Source organism: Homalodisca vitripennis, chromosome X (assembly GCF_021130785.1).
Source record: "Homalodisca vitripennis isolate AUS2020 chromosome X, UT_GWSS_2.1, whole genome shotgun sequence".
NCBI lineage: Eukaryota > Metazoa > Arthropoda > Insecta > Hemiptera > Cicadellidae > Homalodisca > Homalodisca vitripennis.
The window spans coordinates 70,224,146-70,243,968 of NC_060215.1; the positions used below are offsets into that span (position 1 = coordinate 70,224,146).

General features: G+C 32.3%; 1 protein-coding gene across 2 annotated transcripts in view; it reads left to right on the plus strand.

Annotated features, from left to right (window-relative positions):
• Positions 1-19,823, plus strand: part of LOC124369160 (putative fatty acyl-CoA reductase CG5065) — a 71,029-nt gene that overhangs the window by 36,919 nt on the left and 14,287 nt on the right. For both annotated transcript variants that reach the window (XM_046826950.1, XM_046826951.1), the window contains exons 2-5: positions 6,934-7,004; positions 13,346-13,626; positions 15,367-15,618; positions 19,481-19,626. In XM_046826950.1, coding sequence (XP_046682906.1) covers positions 13,348-13,626; positions 15,367-15,618; positions 19,481-19,626 — 677 coding nt within the window. In that variant the 5' untranslated portion in view covers positions 6,934-7,004; positions 13,346-13,347. The remainder of the gene's footprint in view (positions 1-6,933; positions 7,005-13,345; positions 13,627-15,366; positions 15,619-19,480; positions 19,627-19,823) is intronic.

Below are 19,823 nucleotides of genomic sequence, written 5' to 3' on the forward strand. Positions count from 1 at the left end.
ACTTAATTAATTTTAAAATTTACAGGTATTCAAAATGTTTAAACACATCACACAGATGCGTTGTTAGGCCACATAGCCTTCACAAGAAATAAAGCCTTCAATTTATGTAAATGTGTCTATACATAAATATAAATTTAGACTTTGTTTATATTTATTTGTGATAAAACAATGAAACCATTACAATAACTAAATCGAATGTGAAGTCTTTATTTACTAATGAGAATAGTCAAATTATTTAATTGCTAATGATACCCATACAGCCACAAATAACACAATTTAACATGTCTCTTTTATTTTAATATTAATTTCTTAAACAGTTTTTAAAAATTAATGCATGTTTATGTTTTAGTTTGATTAAATCTTTAGTATATAAATTGTTATTTTTATGAATAACTAATTTAATTGTTGTGATTATTATTAGGCATATTTTTTCTGTAAACACGGTTCATTACTTCAAACCAAGACAAAAGTGTATCTCGCTGATTGTAAGGATCTAGACTATGCACAGACTGATAGCCCATGGATGTAGGCTAATTTACGATTTTAATTGTAATTTATTAAATTGTAACAGTATATTTTAATAAATTGAATTGTTTTTTTTTCTGTAAATGTTGTCAGTACTATAAATACAATTTTCTTTCATTTAATTTCAAGATTTTTAATTAGTGAAATGTTCAGTTCAAATCCACCAATCCCCCAGTTTTGGTTTTTGCCTGAAGATTCAAAAAGTTTTGATAGGGGGTAAGAAACTGAGTTAAAGATTTTTTGTGTTCGATGGCTACTTGCGAGTGAGACAACACTACGTGAAAGTATAACGTACCGTACCAGGCTACAAGTGCGTGTTTGGTGCCTAATATAATCATCTCCCCAGCAGACAACTCTTCATTTCACTACACCCAAGGGGTCAACGTTGAAGTGCTCATTTCCGCTCTTTCAGACTCTGTTTCCGGGTTGGGAAAACGGTCCCAAGAAACATTTCCCACCTTCAATAATATTGACTAGAATTAAGTTAGCCGTATAGCAGCTATGTGACTGCTAGGCTGATATTTAAAGCTTTGGCCAAGATAACCTGTGTGTTGAATAAAACTGCAGTCATGGAACATCAGGGATGTACTATATGAAGGGTCAGCTCAGGGGGCCGAAGTTCTTCTCGAAATATTCAAAGACAAACAAGAACATTTCACCCGGTAGCTTTAGCTTACTACTTTCCATTAGCAAGCAAATTAAATTACTAATATGTCCTTAACACATTCGTTATTTGAAACCAGTTTTTCTCATACTGAAAACAAAAAAAACCATCATTTACACATAGTGGTAAATAGGCTATATAATATTAGGCTTCGCTGTTAAAGTATTTCTATTTGAAGAATTAGCTAACTTCAAACATTGTTATACTTTTAAATGTGAAAACATTTTAGACAGTTAAAGCTTGTGTGCTGAATATGTGCTTATCCCGCTATACCTAAAGATTCTTCCTCATACATGGGAGTGCTCCAAAATTTATACATTAATATACACGTGTATTCAAACACAGTTCTAAAATACAAATGTGTTTGATGTTTTAAAAGTAAAAAATTTTGTAAGGGAGAACCATCAAACCCCCTCTGTTTATGAGTTATTGATACCCTACAAACTTGTCACGTGTTTCACCCCCTATGTATTAATTTTCTGTACACGCCACTACCACAAATTAATGTTTGTGAAATTTAATAAAAACCTGATTGAATGTATTTTTTTTTAACGTTGAAATTTGTTTTGTTGCTAAGTATTCATGTTCGTGTGTGTAGGCCTATAGCAATCATGTAGGTCTTATGGGCAATTATGATGGCAAAGAGAAAATAGCAGAATAAATAAATTTGTAAACAAATTGAGTGCAATTACATGGGTTTAAACATGTGAAATGGTTATGCATAGATGTAAAAGAAAAAGAAATACAGCGAAAAGTCAATGTTATAAATGGGTGAACAAATCTGATTTCAGCGCACTTTTGCGTTGCAGTAACCTCTCTAGCTCACTGAAACGTTTATAATTTGAACATTGCTATGATTCCTAATTTTATGAACAAAATGTGAATGTATCATGTGGCAAGACATTACGAGAAAGTTTTAATCAGTAAATTGTTTATTTTGCATGAAACTTAATCTCTTGATACACAAGAACGAGTTCTATGATGGTGCATTTCTAATCATGGAATTAGGCTGAGCGTTATTGGAGCCTATCACTCACGAGTCCGGCACATTTTCTCTTTTATCTGCCGTGGAGATATAAAAATTCTTTCCTGTACAAGTATCTGTATGTCTATCAGAACATTGACTACGACTATGACTGTAACATCTTAAGAACGAAATGAACTATAGATTTTAAATTTGGCAAGCATCCCCGGCGAAGGCTGTTACGTGACACGCAGTGTGGTGTATATCCTACTTTGTATTAACGATTCCAGAGAATTTACACAACATTTCTTTTGTTTGTTTTCCATAAGCAATACAAAAAAACAATTCTATATAGTTTTCACCTGTATTTGATGAAGCCAACTAAATAAATTTGGTTGTATACTACATTCAGGGAATTATATTAGTTTCTCAATTACTCGTATCATGCCAGTCTTGAGGTAAAAGTGGGATTAACCTTAATCACCTTGAGCAGCAACCCTAACTCTACAGTTTCAAGGTAGTACTACTAGACTCAAGGCAATATAGGCAATATAGGCAATACACTAGCTTCTTCTACACAAATTTTACACTAATCTCAAAGAGAGAATGGGAATACATTTGTCAGCAACTATGAACTGTAAATAATTCAAAACATGATAGATTTATTTCATACATTTCCAGGACCGGATTTAGGCATGGGCTACATGGGCCCGGACCCAGGGCGGTAAAGTTTGAATGCCAGTTAAAATTTTGCTAAATAAGTTGTATAATTATTTAAATTTATAAAAGAATTTCACTCTACAGGTATTTAATTAAAAATGTCTCTTTTAGAAGTCAAATTTAGTACTCTTCCCAGGCCCGTACTCAGACCGGTTTCTTTGGACAATTTTACTTTGTCGACATTACTCATTACAACTTGCGGTTCAAAGAGAATAACTATATGTGGTATATTTCTTCTGCGGTTATGAAGAAATGGTTAATGTTTTAAACATGCTAAATGCTTTGGTGAAAACTAGTTACCTTATACTTATTTTTATGTTGGTTAGGAAAATTAACTATTTACGTATCTGGACGGATAAGCTTTGTTTCATTGTATTTTATAAAAATCAAATTCTAATCTCTATCACAAACCATCCCTTTACTGAAACAATTGACAGAAATTATGCCAGACTTATTACCACTGCATCACCCACCCACTGACTTAGAATAATGTTCAATAAACTGACTCTACTTCCAAATCCTGAGAACGAACAGCTTCTGCATAGGGACATTCTCCCGAAGTAATAATTATTTAAAGAAATCAATGCTGTCAAACACTTGACAGTAGAGCTAGCCAGAAGAGATTTTGACTTAGTAGTTGGGCAATCTCATAGAAGGGAGTTGAGGGAGACCAACATCTAATTGTGTAGAATGTTTACAGAAATGTCAGATCTGTTGTAGGCGTTTCTGATTACACTCTTAATTTTATTTATAATCCCCTCAAGATTAATAATTTGAAGCCTGTGTGAAGTTTGGCTGTTTGATGTAATATTAATAACAACAATTGTTTTTGCTGAAATTTGACAAGATCTGCAATGAACTATCCAAGTTAAATTTAACTGCTGTTACATTCCATAGGTGAACATTCTCATGAAGTGCCTATACCCTTTTTCTTGAATATATATTGCAATGTCTTCAAACCAGTTGTATGGTCATTTTGTTGTGATTTACTATTATATTTATGTTTAGTAATAAATCACAAACAGCAGTTTCTTTGGTATGGTAAGTGTGAATTCACTCTCGAAAACAACTCCACTGTACATATTATGTTTCTTTTCCCCTACATCACCTGGAATGGTGTGAGAAAAGGTAAAAGTGTTTCATTACCTTCATTTATGTCATGCATGATTCTTTCACAAAATAGAGCCGGGTAGAATACAGTGGTCAAAAATCTTGGGTATCATGTACAGGAATAATTATAATATTAATCTTTTTTATTTGCAAAGAATCAAGTATATTTTCTACCTATTCTTTTTGTTCACTTAAGACTAGACGTGGAGAAACCCCCTTATTGCATTTAGGCCTAAAATGATCTTTACACTTGCCTCTGGAGTGATAGGATTGTCAGGATGGGTAAGGTTAGTGGTTTACCTCGATCTGATCGTAAAAAAGATTGATAAGATGCGGGTGGTCTGTCAGACCAATTATCTGAATGGGTCTGATGGATCCAGAGATATCGTTCCACTAGGTAGAAGGCGATGGGGCAGGAAAGAGGGTGGTGAATCAGAACCTCCTTCCTGTTGATAAAGGACCCACGAAGAAGGGATCGGTTGGAGCGCTTGCCAATCCTGCAGGAGCTCAGATGCCCTCAAATTTGAGGCTGGAGGCAGTCAGGGACCACGGGAGAGTCCCTGGCAGCTTAATTCGGCTGACAGGAGGAGGGCCTGAAGAAAGGAGAAGCGGGATGCTAAAGTGGAGAAAGCAGATGTCGGTTGGGTCAATTAAAGGATTCGGCGGAGGTTTGAAGTGACGAAGTGCCTCCGGTGCGTGCTTCGATTTCGGCCACCTACAGAGGGCCCGACATAAGAGTCAAGATCAATGTTTTAAGTGTGGGGAGGCGGGGCACAGGTGGAGCGACTTTAGGCGTCTTTGTGAAAAACGGTAGTGTTGGGCTGAACGTATCCCCTGAAAATCTTAAACGCCTTCCTGACATTAGGGCATGTACTTACGAAATACTCTGGAAAAAGCCAGTAAATATATAAGAGGGTAAAAATCCTCAAGGAAGAAATTCACCGAAGCAGATTTGCGGGCGATCTCCTCTCGTAGCTCGCTCGGGAATACCATATAAACATTTTCGTAATAAACAAGATCAATACCGTGACAGGGACGGGCCGTGCTGGTTCCTTGATGCCCTACGCACCACTGCAATATGGATGCCGAACATTTTCGTCAGCTGCTATTTCACACCCAATTAAAGTGTGGTTGATTTCTAGGACAAGCTGGACAATTTAGAGGACGTACTTCGCTCCCACAGGAATTTGATTGTCGACGGTGATGTTCGACAAAAGCAGTCGAATGGGAAGTAGCCGCATTCTTAAGATGGTTGTACGGGTTGGTCTGGGTGTCGTGAATTGGGAGAACACTCCAAATTCCTACGGCCAGGATACGTCTTTTCTATCACGGATATAACATGTGTGGCAGAGTAATCACGGACTGGAGGGTGATGGAGGAATTTACTGGTTCAGATCATCAATATATAGCCTTCAGTATCGTGTTAAGGAATCAGGAATTTCAATCTTGACAACATCAAGGACCTTCAGGTTGGAACGTGAGCTTGGTATCAAGCGTCACGCCGAGATACTTCACAGCTCCTTGTCTCGATAATCTTCCAATCCACCCGGACCTTGGCGACGGTGTCTCCTCCGTTTGGTGAGAAGTACAATTTCGGTTTTCACCGTCTCCAGATTTAGGCCGTGCTCACCTATCTAGGCCATCACTCGCAGCACATGACTCGGTCGAACAGTCATTGTGCTTCGTCGAAGGTCCTCGCCGTGATGACGGCGGCAATGTTGTCCCACATTGTAGCTTCCTTCAGGCATTTTCATTAGGAAGTCCCGTCGTAGGCGATGTTCCACAAGTCCGATCCGAGGATTGAACGGTTGGATGGGAAACAAGGCATTAACTATGTTGGTCATAAGAGGTGAGCTAATAATCGGGCCGGCTGACTGAGCACGGAGTCTGCGCATTGCAACTCTGTAACACAGCTCCTAAGAGTCGTTGTTCATGTCCTCCCTTAACTCGTTCCACTTATCGCACTTGTTCCTGATAAGTGCTCTCTTCAAACCCCGTCTCCCGGAATTACTCTGCGGCGGCCTCGGGAACTATTCGCCTCCTCCACCGATCGCGAGTTATCATCTACCTCAGACTGAAGCACCTTCTGCGGAGCAGTGCAATGTCCTTGTTCCACCAGTACACTCGGGCTCTTGGGTTTTATTGGGCGGGATTCCCACTCGGTGCATTAGCATTTTCCCCAATATCACAAAAAGATGTTGATGGTAGGGGCTGCCTCCTGTCGAGATCCCATGAGGAAGGATAGCGGGTTCTGTATCTGTCATTTTACCATGGAAGAAGGGAAGGCTAGCCCTATTCCAGCCTCTTTAATCGAAGCGGGTAGTTGACATGAGAAGATATTACCTCGTGTTTAGGCTAGCAATAGTCTTTAACAATAAGATGGTCATACTCCGCATTAGGGTAGACCTATTGATTCGCCCTTTTATCCCAATATCTCGACACTTGTGATTTGTGGTATCTTGCAAGGCTTAATGTGGTACTGATTTGACAGAGAATCTCTGTCGCCAGAATCAAGACAGAGAGAAATTAAAAAGATACAGAACATAGTTATAATATTAACAATTAGTGATTACAATAAACAACACGAATTTCCTGATTCCAGTTTAATATGTTAAATTTGAAAACACTGAAATATGTGAAGTTTATTGACAATAAAAGCAACTGAATAAGTAATTAAAATTTAAGAATATTGTTTCCTTCAGATTCGTTCAGTGATTGTTATCTCAGATTTACAGTTAAACATTAAGTATAAATATTTTAGATTTTAGTGTTGTGTTTTTTTCTTCTTTCATACAATATCATTAAACCTGATTAACTTGTTATTTATTGTTTCTTGAGACTCACTAATTACGTAATCAACTTTAATCAATTGAATGTTACTTGCAATGTGTGCTTTGTAAATAACAAATAAGTCTATATTTATGTTTTGAAATTCAACTTTTTGTTTTAGGTCCCTTGATCCTTATCGGCAACTTATTCTCATGACCATTCAATCATTATTGTCCTAACAATAACTGAAAGGTAAGAAAAATAACTTTAAAATTACAAGTTTTATGGTACTATTTTGAAAAATGTCAGCCATGCACAAAAATAGTGACTTTAAATTTAATCTACCCAAACCTGAAACATAAATATTTAAATATCACAACAATAAAACTATTATTCATCTAAACTAATAAAAGCACATTTTAAATCACTGTCTAATGAAGAACAATGTGAGACTATTTACTCTTGTCAAAATGTTTCATGCAAAAGGTATAGTGAAGTCATTAGAATTTTCAGTAAGTAATATCAGCCAATAAAAATTGTAATGTGTTGATGCTGATACAAACCACAAAACTATGCAGTCACATTAACAGTTTTAAGTTCAGTAGTGCAGTAGTCCTTCATCAGCCTTTCCAGTTATTTCAGAACATGCATTGAACTAATTTTAATTGTTTTGAACTGCATAAATCCCAAAATACATTTCTAACTTCTCCAAGGAAATGAATACCATAGTTCATTTTCAAAGTATTTCTATCATTTTGTTATAATTGGTTGAAATGAAGTACTACTAATGCATAGTTTTATTTTTAAATCCTGAATGGATCTCGAAAGTTTATTTAACAGAATCCATTTCAAATGTCATGATGGACTAATTTTATAACTCAGTTTTATGACTGGTACAGAGTTTAATATTTTTATACTAATTGGTGTATTTTGTATTTGTAGATATTGTATGAGTAACAATTTGAAATTCCAAAAGTGGCCCCCCAGCGTTATGCGTTATAAATATAAAAAGAATTATGGGTTATAAAGGTTAGATTTATTTCTTCATTATGTTTATAATATCTTGGGGATTTCACAAACAAATTAAGCAGCTTCTGGTGTGGCTCAATTATTACTCAGCAATTAACGTTGATTGATGAATATATGGTAGTGAAAGCTCTTCTGCGTCCACACTAGTAACTGAAAATATTCTGTCCATATTCTATTCCAAGAGAATACTTTATTTTTACCTATGATGGATACTGATATTCTACAACATTTAAAATTCGGGTACATGAGTATATTTAGAAAATTGGTTATACTTCAATTGAAGGATTAGACTGAGACTTAAATGGATAGACTTCTATTTTGAGGGCTTGAACTGAAACATTCATGAATACTGATAATAGGAGGGATCCAGAAACATTCCTGAGGAAAATTTAAAAATAATTAGGTACAGAATACAGATTAATGATAGTAATTTATCCTTAATGAGAGGTATTGTCTAGTATATTAACCAATTTATTAAGCTGACTGAACAATTTATGAGGTAGAAGCTCTGATTTTCTTTGCCCTTAATGTTAAGAATCTATCACTAAATGCCTCTTAATGATGACATATGTGTGTGTGTTTTTGAACGATAAATGAGATATTTCTTTTATACAGTTGCCATCAATTTAATGTTTCATTGTTAATGTTTAAAATGAGTTTTTTACACATTGTAAATTAATATTCTTAGTGTGTTGCAAAACACAGAATGTGCTTTGATTTAAACTGTCACTTGCCTTTCCCAAATATTTTAACTGGTTATAGTGTATTGCACGGAAAAAGGAAAGTACATGAGCATCAATCCAGCAATATGACCAAACTCGACCGGCCACAGTCCAGCATGGTACTACAGGCTTAACCTGGCTGAAAATAGAAAAAATTACTTAGTATCTTATTGAAGTTGGAGTTGGTTTTGCAATTATTATACTACGGTTTACCAATAATATTTTTTATACTTATAATACCATAAACAATGAAAGATATCTTCATCTTCTTTAGAGAGCATGTGACAAGTAAGAAATGTCAGTAGTTGAATGTGCTAGAAATTTTAGCTTTTCCTTACCCACACCTGAAAAAGGAGATAAAAAGTAATTTGTTAATTTCTGGCCAATAACAAATCTTAATTTTATACGTTTTTTGATGCCTATAGTCATAACCATAATTTCATACAGAGTGTTTTATGTAAGGAGTCTCAAATTGATTATAAGAGAATAGATTTTTGTACAATAGTGAACTTAACAGTTTCTTCACAAAATCAATCCTTGAGAACATTCAAATAATATTTCCATGAACATTTTAGTACAGGGAGTGCCAAAATTCATAAGTGTGAGCACACCTTGACTCATGAGATAACCGATTCTTATGTTTTTCCACTGTAAACACATGTAAAGTTATAATTTTAAAACTCTTTGTAAGAAAATCACCACTGAAAACGAAATTCAACTACCTTTTTTCATTTCAAAATGACAACCAAAAAACTATAAAATGTAAAACTATGTATTACACTATAATGAATGCAGTTGTGAAAAGTAAGTTCAGAGTTATTTTGGTATGTAACATTGTACATTTCTCAAAGAATTTTCTTTCCAGTTCAAGCACTAATTATGAAAAATTTTAAATTTTAAAATGCAAACATTGTTTTGTTTCTTTCTTAAAAACCAAACAAAATATTGTGTTTCAGCATCATTTTAATTTTAATAGTAAAATGTTGAGGTGGTTAGTTTTAGCCAAAATTGTTCAAAACCAACATAAAGTTTATTTGAAATAAAAATTACATTTTCATTCAGTTAAATTCCAATACAAAATTGCTGTAGTTATAATTAGGAATACACATATAATTACCCCAATTCATGTTTATACATTTGTTTCATTAAAATTAGTTGTTCAGAAAACTAGAACAATTAAAAATGATTATTGAAATACTGGTCATTATTCGAATAATACGCTTACATTTGAAAAACTTTAGAGTTGAACCATAGATCTATAGAGTTAGGAAGATCCTGTACTCAAAAATGTAGGAAATATTTTTAAAATGTTCTCTTAATTTTGTGGGGAAACCATTTAGCTACTGTATGATATTATAATCTCTTGCAATCAATCTGATACATCTTATATGAAACACACAGTACAGAAAAATATGAAGTGACGTTTTTTATCCAACTTATTTCTCCTCAGAAAAAATGGTTTATTGTGCGATTTTCAATAAGTGAATGCAGAATTTGTTGCCATTTTCAAAAATGTATTTTCGAAATGGTCTAAGAAGGAATCTTTATCCATCCTTCACCCTTTGAAAATAGTTCTGCCAAAGCCTAACTCAATAACTGTCAGCCACTACTCCAAAATCCTGCAAAAATATCTCAATTTGACAGACCAATATAGATTTTATAGTAATTTTTCAACAAAATTAAACAAAAATGTCAATAATATTTAAAGTAGGGATACTGAGTGCTTTGTATAACTACTTTGTAGAAAGTGAAATAATAGTTTTATGTACTAGTTGCATATGGTTAGTAAGTCACATGATGATCAGATATATAATGTTATAGAATGTTGCAGAGCGCCAGTTTTAGATGGTCAAAAGATAGTTTTAAAGACATTTTAATTAGCTTCGATTGGCCAATTTATATTCAGTCCTTTAATAATTTTGAAAAATGTTGTATTATAATGTATGTCTCACACATTTGGCTGTATCGTTAACTAAAATTTAAGTATATAAAATCGTAAACAAAGTATTTATGTTATTTATTTGGTTTGTCCAAAACTGATATAATGGGTGATTCAAAAAGAGCGCCGGTTTTGAAAAGACCGGTAAATTTTATTTTATCGGTTGGCAACAATGTTTTGCCTTGATTCTATTTATGACTACATTCCGATTGTTGACGCAGCTGCTATTTCTCTCATTAGTGCATTCTGTGTATAACCATGGAGAAGTTTACTTGTGCGCAACGAGTGTTAATAGTGAAAACGTTTTATCAGAGTGAAGAGAGTTATGCGGCTACTGTTAGGCGACTTCGCGATACTCTAGGATGTAATGAAGGACCGAATGAATCAACAGTTCGCAGACTCATAAAAAAGTTTCAAGAAACGGGTTCAACAGTCGACCTCAAAAGTTCTGGACGTCGTCGTTGTGCCCGAACTGAACAGAACATTGAGTTGGTTCGTGACAGTGTGGCTGTTAGCCCAGCGAAATCAATACGTCACCGTTCTCATCAATTGGGTTTAAGATGTTCTTCTGTACGGAGAATTATTCGGTACGATCTCAAATATCACCCCTATAAAATTCAGCTGACGCAAGAATTGAAAGTGGCAGATCACCAGAAGAGACGACAGTTTGTCGATTGGGTATTGAGAAATTCGCAGGAGGAAGAAAACTTCGCAATGAATATCATCTTCAGTGATGAAGCGCACTTCCAATTGAATGGATTTGTTAATAAACAGAACTGCCGTATCTGGGGTTCAGAAAACCCTCGCGTGATTAACGAAAGGGAAATGTATCCACGAGTGACAGTTTGGTGCGGCTTTTGGTCGGGCGGCGTCATCGGCCCTTATTTTTTTGAAGATCAGTAAGGGCAAGCTGTGACAGTGAATGGAGACCGATACCGTACGATGATTAGGGAGTTTTTGTGGCCTCATTTGGATAACATAGACATTGACCAGTTGTGGTTTCAGCAGGATGGTGCCACCTGCCACGCTGCCCGTGAAACAATTGTGTTGCTCCGTGACCGCTTTCAAGATCGCGTCATTTCTCGTAATTCCGACCATCAATGGCCATCAAGGTCGTGTGTCTTAAAACCTTGTGACTTTCATCTTTGGGATTATCTAAAGTCATTAGTTTATGCTAATAAACCCCGAACCATCAATGAGTTGAAGGAGGAATTCGACGGGTTGTCGGCCAAATTGAAGTTGAAACTTGTCGTGCAGTCATGGCTAATTTCATGGATAGAGTTGTTTGCGTGCCAGCGTAGCAGAGGAGGACACATGCATGACACTATTTTTCATACATGAAATCGGAAGGTTAGATGAACATATTTATGTATTTGATTTCAGATTTTCATTAAAACAAATCTCTTAATTTGATATATCAAAACCGGCACTCTTTTTGAATCACCCTTTATATATATATATATATATATCCTTTATATATATATATATATATAATTGTTTCCTTGGTTTTCAGTATTAATTGGTTCCAATAATGACCATTCACCAATCAGTTATAATGTAAATTCACAATCAGCCAGTTAGTTATTCATAAAGGTAATTTCTGGTTCTCGATATATAGGTACATTGTTATTAACTAATTTTATTGAATTTTAGCACCATATAAACACTGTAACACCATTTTAATATAAATCACTTTACATTTCATATTTTTATTTTTGAAAATTAAAATACTGGAACTTTTAATAACTGTATACTACTATTTAGAGCCCACTTTACTTACATTTTGAACTTATTTAGTTCATGTTTGAAAGCAAACACTTTTTTCTGTTTACTTTTGTCGCTGCAAAATCAACCATCAATAATGGCTGTTATGGTTATATTCTCACTCTACTCTTCAAGTATTGTTTGTTAATACTTGTATCACATACTCATATAACTATATATACAACTATATTATATGTATTTAATTCAGACAATTGTATATGCTCAATAATTAAATGGTAATATTTAATAGTTATCTTCTTATAATCCTCGATTTTCTTAGTGGTAGAGAGGAATTTATAGTCCTAACTTCGCCTCTAATAAAGACATTTTTCATTACATTTAATTTTATCATAAAGTACTCCATTTGAATATAATGATGTTTAGCTGTTTTATCATCTTCACTTTTTACTAGGTTAGATTCAATCGACACCTAAAAGCCTTACAATAATTTTAATTCATTTTCATAATTTTTGTTTAACATTCTAAAGTTTGATTAATTTTTCATTAAATTAGTTTCAACACATCTCAAAATTTTACATTATCAAGCAACAAATCCTGGATCGCATTTTTAAAAAGATGGCACAGTTGGCTTTCATATTTATTTACTTTTGTGGAAACTGTACATTACACAAAGTAGTCAATTATATTATAAAACCCATCAATTAAAGACACCATTCTGTATATATCACTAGGTATATCCTTTAAACTTTCTGAATGTGTATTAACTAAAATAGATTATCTCATTAAACTCACTTTATAAATGTAGAAGTACAATATAAATGAATACAGTTAGCTTCAATGTTAATTTTTCATTTCTTACTCTTTTATAATAGTGAGTTAATGCCATATTAAAGTGCAGAGAAAATTAAATTTTCCTAAATATTTATTCTCTTATCCTATATAGAACATAAAATGTGTTTGACATGTGTGTGTAAAAATTTGTGGTGCAAAAAATTAAATTACAAATTTTATTTTGTCACAAATGAAATGTTATAAATCTTATAATTTGACTAATAATGACTTTTTTTTATAAATTCATACAAATTTGTTATAACTTGTATACACTGTCATAAATTAATACCAAATTTAGCTATGGCAGTGACAAAATATTAATGTTACTAATGAATGTTCTGTTCCAGACATGGCAGCAAACAAAATAAACAATTTGAAATGTGTTTTGCCAGAAACAAATTATAAGCCAAGACCACTGCCAGATGAACTCAAATCTTTGCCTGACAGAGTTTCTGCTGCGCTAAGAGACAAAACAATCTTTATCACTGGAGGATCTGGATTTCTGGGAAAAGTTTTAATAGAAAAAATTCTAAGGAAAACTCCAGATGTGAAGAAAATATATATTCTGCTTAGAGCCAAAAAAGGCAAAGAGCCTCGACAAAGAATAGATGACATTTTCTCATCTCCAGTAAGTATTTAACACTTTTTCTTGATACTGCTACATGAAAACATTAGTAACTCTTAATAATATCATAAATTTAATATGCAAAATATCAAGTTGGTTTGCGTACATCTTAACTGTTGCTATTTGTTAAATTTTAAATCTTTAACAGTATCCAGACTAATGGTGTTTGACTTTCAAAGTGCTCCTAGCATCCGGGAAATCAGATAATTGCATGCATAATTATAATTTGTTATTTTGGATTACGAATTTGTTTACAAACAAATGAACGGTTTATCTACTGAGTAAGTTTATTTTCTTTTGATTGTTCTAACTATAATAATTTAATTAACTATTAATTTGCTAATTATATATAGTATATATATATATATATATATAATTAAATAATACTATACTATATTACTATATTTAACTAATTACATACATACATACATACATACATATATATATATATATATATATATATTATATATATATATATATATAATAATATACATATATATATATATATATATATATATATATATATTATTATTATTATATGTAGTACAACACAAACAAGCAAAGATTTACATCACATAATTTTATCATCGTATATAAAACTATATATTTTGTATATTTACAAAGTTCCAATTGTGTTTTTTTATTTCAGTATATCGCATACACATATACGATGCTTTGCTACAATCACATAGCCATTTCAAAACAAACGTAAATATTTTGTAAAATATTATTAAACTAATTTATTAGTATTTTTTTACTTTTTTAAATCAAAAATATATTATACATTGGTTGAATTTTTTAAAAGTAAGTTATTTAGGTTTTATGAAGTTCTTAAAATAGCTAACAGTTCTCTTTTGAAGATATGCACTGTCAGTCAGCCAAATGGCTTTTACCACGATGACGACAAAAGATAAAACTAATATTTATATAAACTAATTTTTTAACACAATCATAATAAAAGTAATGAGCAATAAAATAATTTTTATTTGCTCTCTTGAATTTATCAGGTATACAAGCAGTGCTCTGCTCTAGGCCTGAGATTACTATAATTATCAACAACTTATAAATAGTTGGAAAATACAATTTGCAAGCATTTAAAAAATGGTCATTGAATAAAAATTAAGTATTATGAATAAACATATAAATGCTGGCCTTGAAATTGATCTGTTCCTTGATTTGATAACATTTTAATTTATTAAATTAATATTTATTACTTCAAATATTATTATATTCCATACACACAGACAACAAAAATAATAAATTAAAATAGAAAAGGAAATTATTTATTAAATATTATTTAACTTTCGCTCAATTATGTTTTTATGTTTTTACGTTATTATGTTTTTTGTTAATAGTAAGTGCATATTATATGAATGGCAGAGCCATTGCATAGACAATATTTAATTGTTTTGTTATTGAAAGTTGTATCTAGAAATACAAAAACACACAGATTAGTATAGATCTTTTTATTTTTGTACAGTAAGTTATTTTTTGAAATTAAAAAACCAATGTTGCAAAATCCTAGTGGAGAATGAAGTTACCCTAGATTACATCAGTGTGAATAATACAATACAAAATTTAATTTGTTCTTTTCATACAATGCGAGAGTGTAATTTATTTCGTTTCAGTGTTTATATTTAATATATAATTTTGCATTTTTATTTTTAAGTTCCTTTTATTATCTGGGCTGCTACGGGTTAACATCTATATTTATGTGTGAGAAATTGTATTTTTATGTCATAGCTATTTGATATGCTCAAATCAATGCGAGGAACAGAGATTATATCTCGTGTGGAACCTATCAATGGTGACGTGACACTACCCAACCTTGGAATTTCACCTGAGGATAGGGAAACTCTGTGCAAAGAGGTGGAGATCGTATACCATGGAGCGGCAACCATAAGGTTTGATGAACCTTTGCATAAAGCTGTTCTTTTAAATACTCGGGGAACCAAATACATGCTGGACTTGGCAAAGGAGATGAAGAAACTTCAGGTATCTGAAATTAATATTTTTAAGATTTAGACACAAAAGTTATATAAATAAAAAAATTTATTGATGGCCCAAGTAACATGGGAGAGCCATTGGGTGAGTGGTCTGAGCACGGCGTTGGGCTTTGGGTCTGTGTTACAGATAGCACAGGTTTGAATCCTGTCTAGGACTGCTACACTTTTTATCAGTACTGTTTACCTTGTACTATACAAACTCTCTTCTTTGTTCTGTTTGATAAGATCCTCACTCAGGCCAGTGACCCATGAGGATGTGCAGAATATATATTATAATGTCCAGGGGTACTCCAACAGAAAACTTTGAAAATGTAGTCTAATTCAGAATTTAGCGTTACTTTAACCATAATTTGATTTAGGAGAAATACAAATGAAAATTTATTCATCAGAATATCACTTCTCAAACAGCTAATCTTAAGCTGTCTGAGGGTCTAGTCCGTTAAAACAAGCGATTTTAAGTTTAATTGAGAAAAACAACATTTTTAGAAATTAAAATATAGAACTACATTTACCAGTGTAACTTAGTAATGTTAAGTGTAACTTTTACACTTCACTGTCTTGACTGTGTGGAACTATAGCAATGTTAAAGTGGGTATTAATCATGTGTCTTAAGCATACATATAACTGGAACATATTACTGGGAGGTATGTATTTTAAAAATTATATGTTACTCTCCTGGAAATGTTTGACAGTTTAGCATTTCAAAATGATGTTTTAGCTAGTTCTATATCTACAGTAAAACAATTTGATTTAAGAATAATGCAAAGTCTATGTGACTCAATTGAAATTTGTGTTAAATATTGACCCTCCAAATGCTGGTTATATTGTTTAGTTCAGGGGGAAATACAAATCCACATAATGATCAAGGATAATTATGATATTCAAATACTCTTTTAAAAATACAATCTTGATATAAATATAAAGGAAAATATCTCAACCAACTTATGTGAGACATATCTAATGGGATTTACATGCATGCATACAATTCTATTATATACCTATGTAATAAAGCACTTGCAAAAGTTCATAACAGTAGTTTCACAGCAGAAAGAAAACAACAGTAATATGAAAATTGTATCATAAATTGTCACATTAACAGGATAAGTTCTATTTATTTTTTTAATACGTCCAATAGTTTAATAAGCAAGTAGTATGTTTTTAACTGTTTCGAAGTTTGATTGGATTGTGATTATTTATTAGTATTGCACTAAATAATAAATTATTCAAACACTTTAAACGTGTATAAAATAAATGAAAGCATTAGGATGAATATATGGATAAAAACAAAAATCATACCTGAAATGAACTTAAAATAAACACTTTATTTAGTATATTAAGTCTCTTGGTTTAATTTCTCTTCTACTAGTTCAACGTGGACCACAATACTGATTCTAAATATCCCCCATGGCTTTATAATTTGTTTACGACCTTTGCTTTATAAACAAATTTAACTGAAACTCAAGCTTAGTAGCACTAGAAACAAATATAGCGAAATTAAACTAAACAAATCTTTGAATCATGAAAGGGACTATTTGAACATTGATAATGAGTTTTATTCAAAATTGTTATTGCTCTCTGTTCCATTGGAAAAGAGCTTAGACTAGCTAATTGATTTTACACTTAATTTTGGAGGTGGCATTACTAGAGCAACAATTAAGAACCATAATTGAGAATTTAACAGTTTTAGAACAAATTCAATTGTTGATTTACAAAATGAATCACTATTTTGAACTCTATCAAAACATAAGAGAAATGAGATAAGAGACAAACATTTTATATATATATATATATATATATATATATATATATATATATATATATTCACAAGAGTACCATGGCACTTGTACTCTATAGAGTTTAGAAACAAGAAGAGAAATATGTTGATATTTATTGTAATGTACATATTTTATACATAAAAATCAATGTATATTACTAGTAGAAATACATATTACAAGAAAAAATGGGTATTGAAATAAAGAAATAAACCCATAAACTACTGGAATATAATCAAAATGTAAAGCTGAAATCACTATAATTCAGTGACAAGAGGAGCCATGAGGTGTTGGATTGTTGATGTCATATCTTTGTTCCCAACAGTCATGCTGGGTGAAATCAGTGACACAACAATCATAAACCTATCTTGTGCTTTCATAACCATGCAGTGATTGGTCCTGCTGGCTCATTCTCACAAATTACTGTTTGATGACAAAGACATTTAAGGCATTACTAACAAAAGGTATTACAAAATACAGGTATAAATAATTACTTTATTCTGCAATTGATTTTTAAAGACTTCAGTGGTATTTCCTTCCTTTTTGTCCTTGATGTAAAATATGTCTAGTCATAGAATGATGGGAGGTATCTGATTTTAATGATACAATTAATACATACACAATTGTTTATTTAGATTTCCTATTTCTAACCCATATCTTTTTGTACTTTATTGTTTAAATAATACAAAAGTATGCACTTTAAAAGAAAAAAAGTCTTCACTGAAGAAGTCTCTTAAACTGACACCATTTTGAGACAATTGCTATAGGCTATTTAATTAACAATGAACAACCAAAGTATTCCACAATATTTGAAATATTTCAAATAAATAAATACACATAATTCAATATCTTACACACCATGACTTCTCATACAGCAGTCATAATTGCTATACATGCTGAAACCATACGTAGCTGTTGAGCTGCTCATCTGGTTTTCCATTTCATAATCAGAATAAAGCCTGAAATGTTTTTTTGAATTTGTAACTCTAAAATGAGATAAGTACAGCATCTGTGTCTATTAATTTAAGATGCTGTATAGAAACCAAAACAATCACTTTGACAATCTTCTCTAAAGTTGGTTCGCAACAGTGTGACCAAAAATGGTAATTATGTTGGCAATTTTTTGACATAATGTAAAGGTTTAAATGGAAAACTTACAAAATATAAACACATAATGGTATTATTATACATCATTACGTGTCAAATGGCACTTCTTAAAAGTACTCTATATTGAGATTGAATGTTTTGATTAATATATTTTATTTCATGACAGAAGCAACGGGATCTTAGCGATACACTGTTAGACATGGTTTAATAATGCAGTTGCAACAAATCTAAACACATTTAAAGCATTAATAATTCAAAAGGTACTCTCCAGAAGAAACTGGTGTATACCTTCTGGTTGAACCTACATTGGGTACAGCAAAAACAGATGTGATACTTATACATGGGCAACACCATGGATGTCCAGGAGTGGTACATTACGTAAAGCAAATGTCGAGATACTGAAGTAAAAGGGTGGATCGATAGGTCTAGTCTGCTGCGGAGGATGACTGTAAAAGTAGGTGGAGCTCCTCAAGTGTTAAAAACTGTTACTAGCTTGGAATTGAGGGAATGCTGTCCCCTACCTGCTTTTTTCACAGCTGCTTCCCCTTCTTCCAAGGTGAAATGACAAATATAATGTGTTCCCTATCCCTCCACATGGGGTCACGACAGGAGGTGGCCCTTATCCATCCTGAATATCGTGTCACTCTGGAAGCAAGTGTAACGGTCCTTTTTGGACAAAGTGCAATAAAAGCTTTTCTAGCTCTTTTTACTATGTAACAAAAAAATTCAAAAGGTACTATGAAATACATGTTTGCTGTATTAATCAGTAGTATTAAATTGTAGAGTTAATGATAATAGTTAAATATAATATAGTTATAAATTATCAAAAAGTATTGAATGTCAGTCATTGGCTAGATGAATAAATACAAATTTAACAATTGTAGAAGAAAAGAGGTGATAGTTCCCTAGGTAAGTTACAGTTTGTATTATTATTCATATTTGAAGAGAAATAATAATCAATGTCTATTTCAGTTGTTTGTTCATATTTCAACTTCCTATTGCCACTTACAAGAGAAAGTACTGTATGAGAAAGCTTACCCACCTCCTGCAGACCCTCACAAAATAATCCGTGCATGTGAACTCTTGGAAGAAGATTTGATTGAAAAGATTTCTAAAAGGCAAGTAACATTCTATTAAATATGTAATAACTACTAGTCTTATTTAATTTAACTAATAACATTTACTTGAAATACGTTAAAAAGTACACTTCTTACTTAAATCAAACTCTTAATTACTAAAGTGATAAAAATATCACTAAGATATATATTTCTCAGCTGAAAATCACTACTTCTAGTGGGTATATATTTCTCTTCAC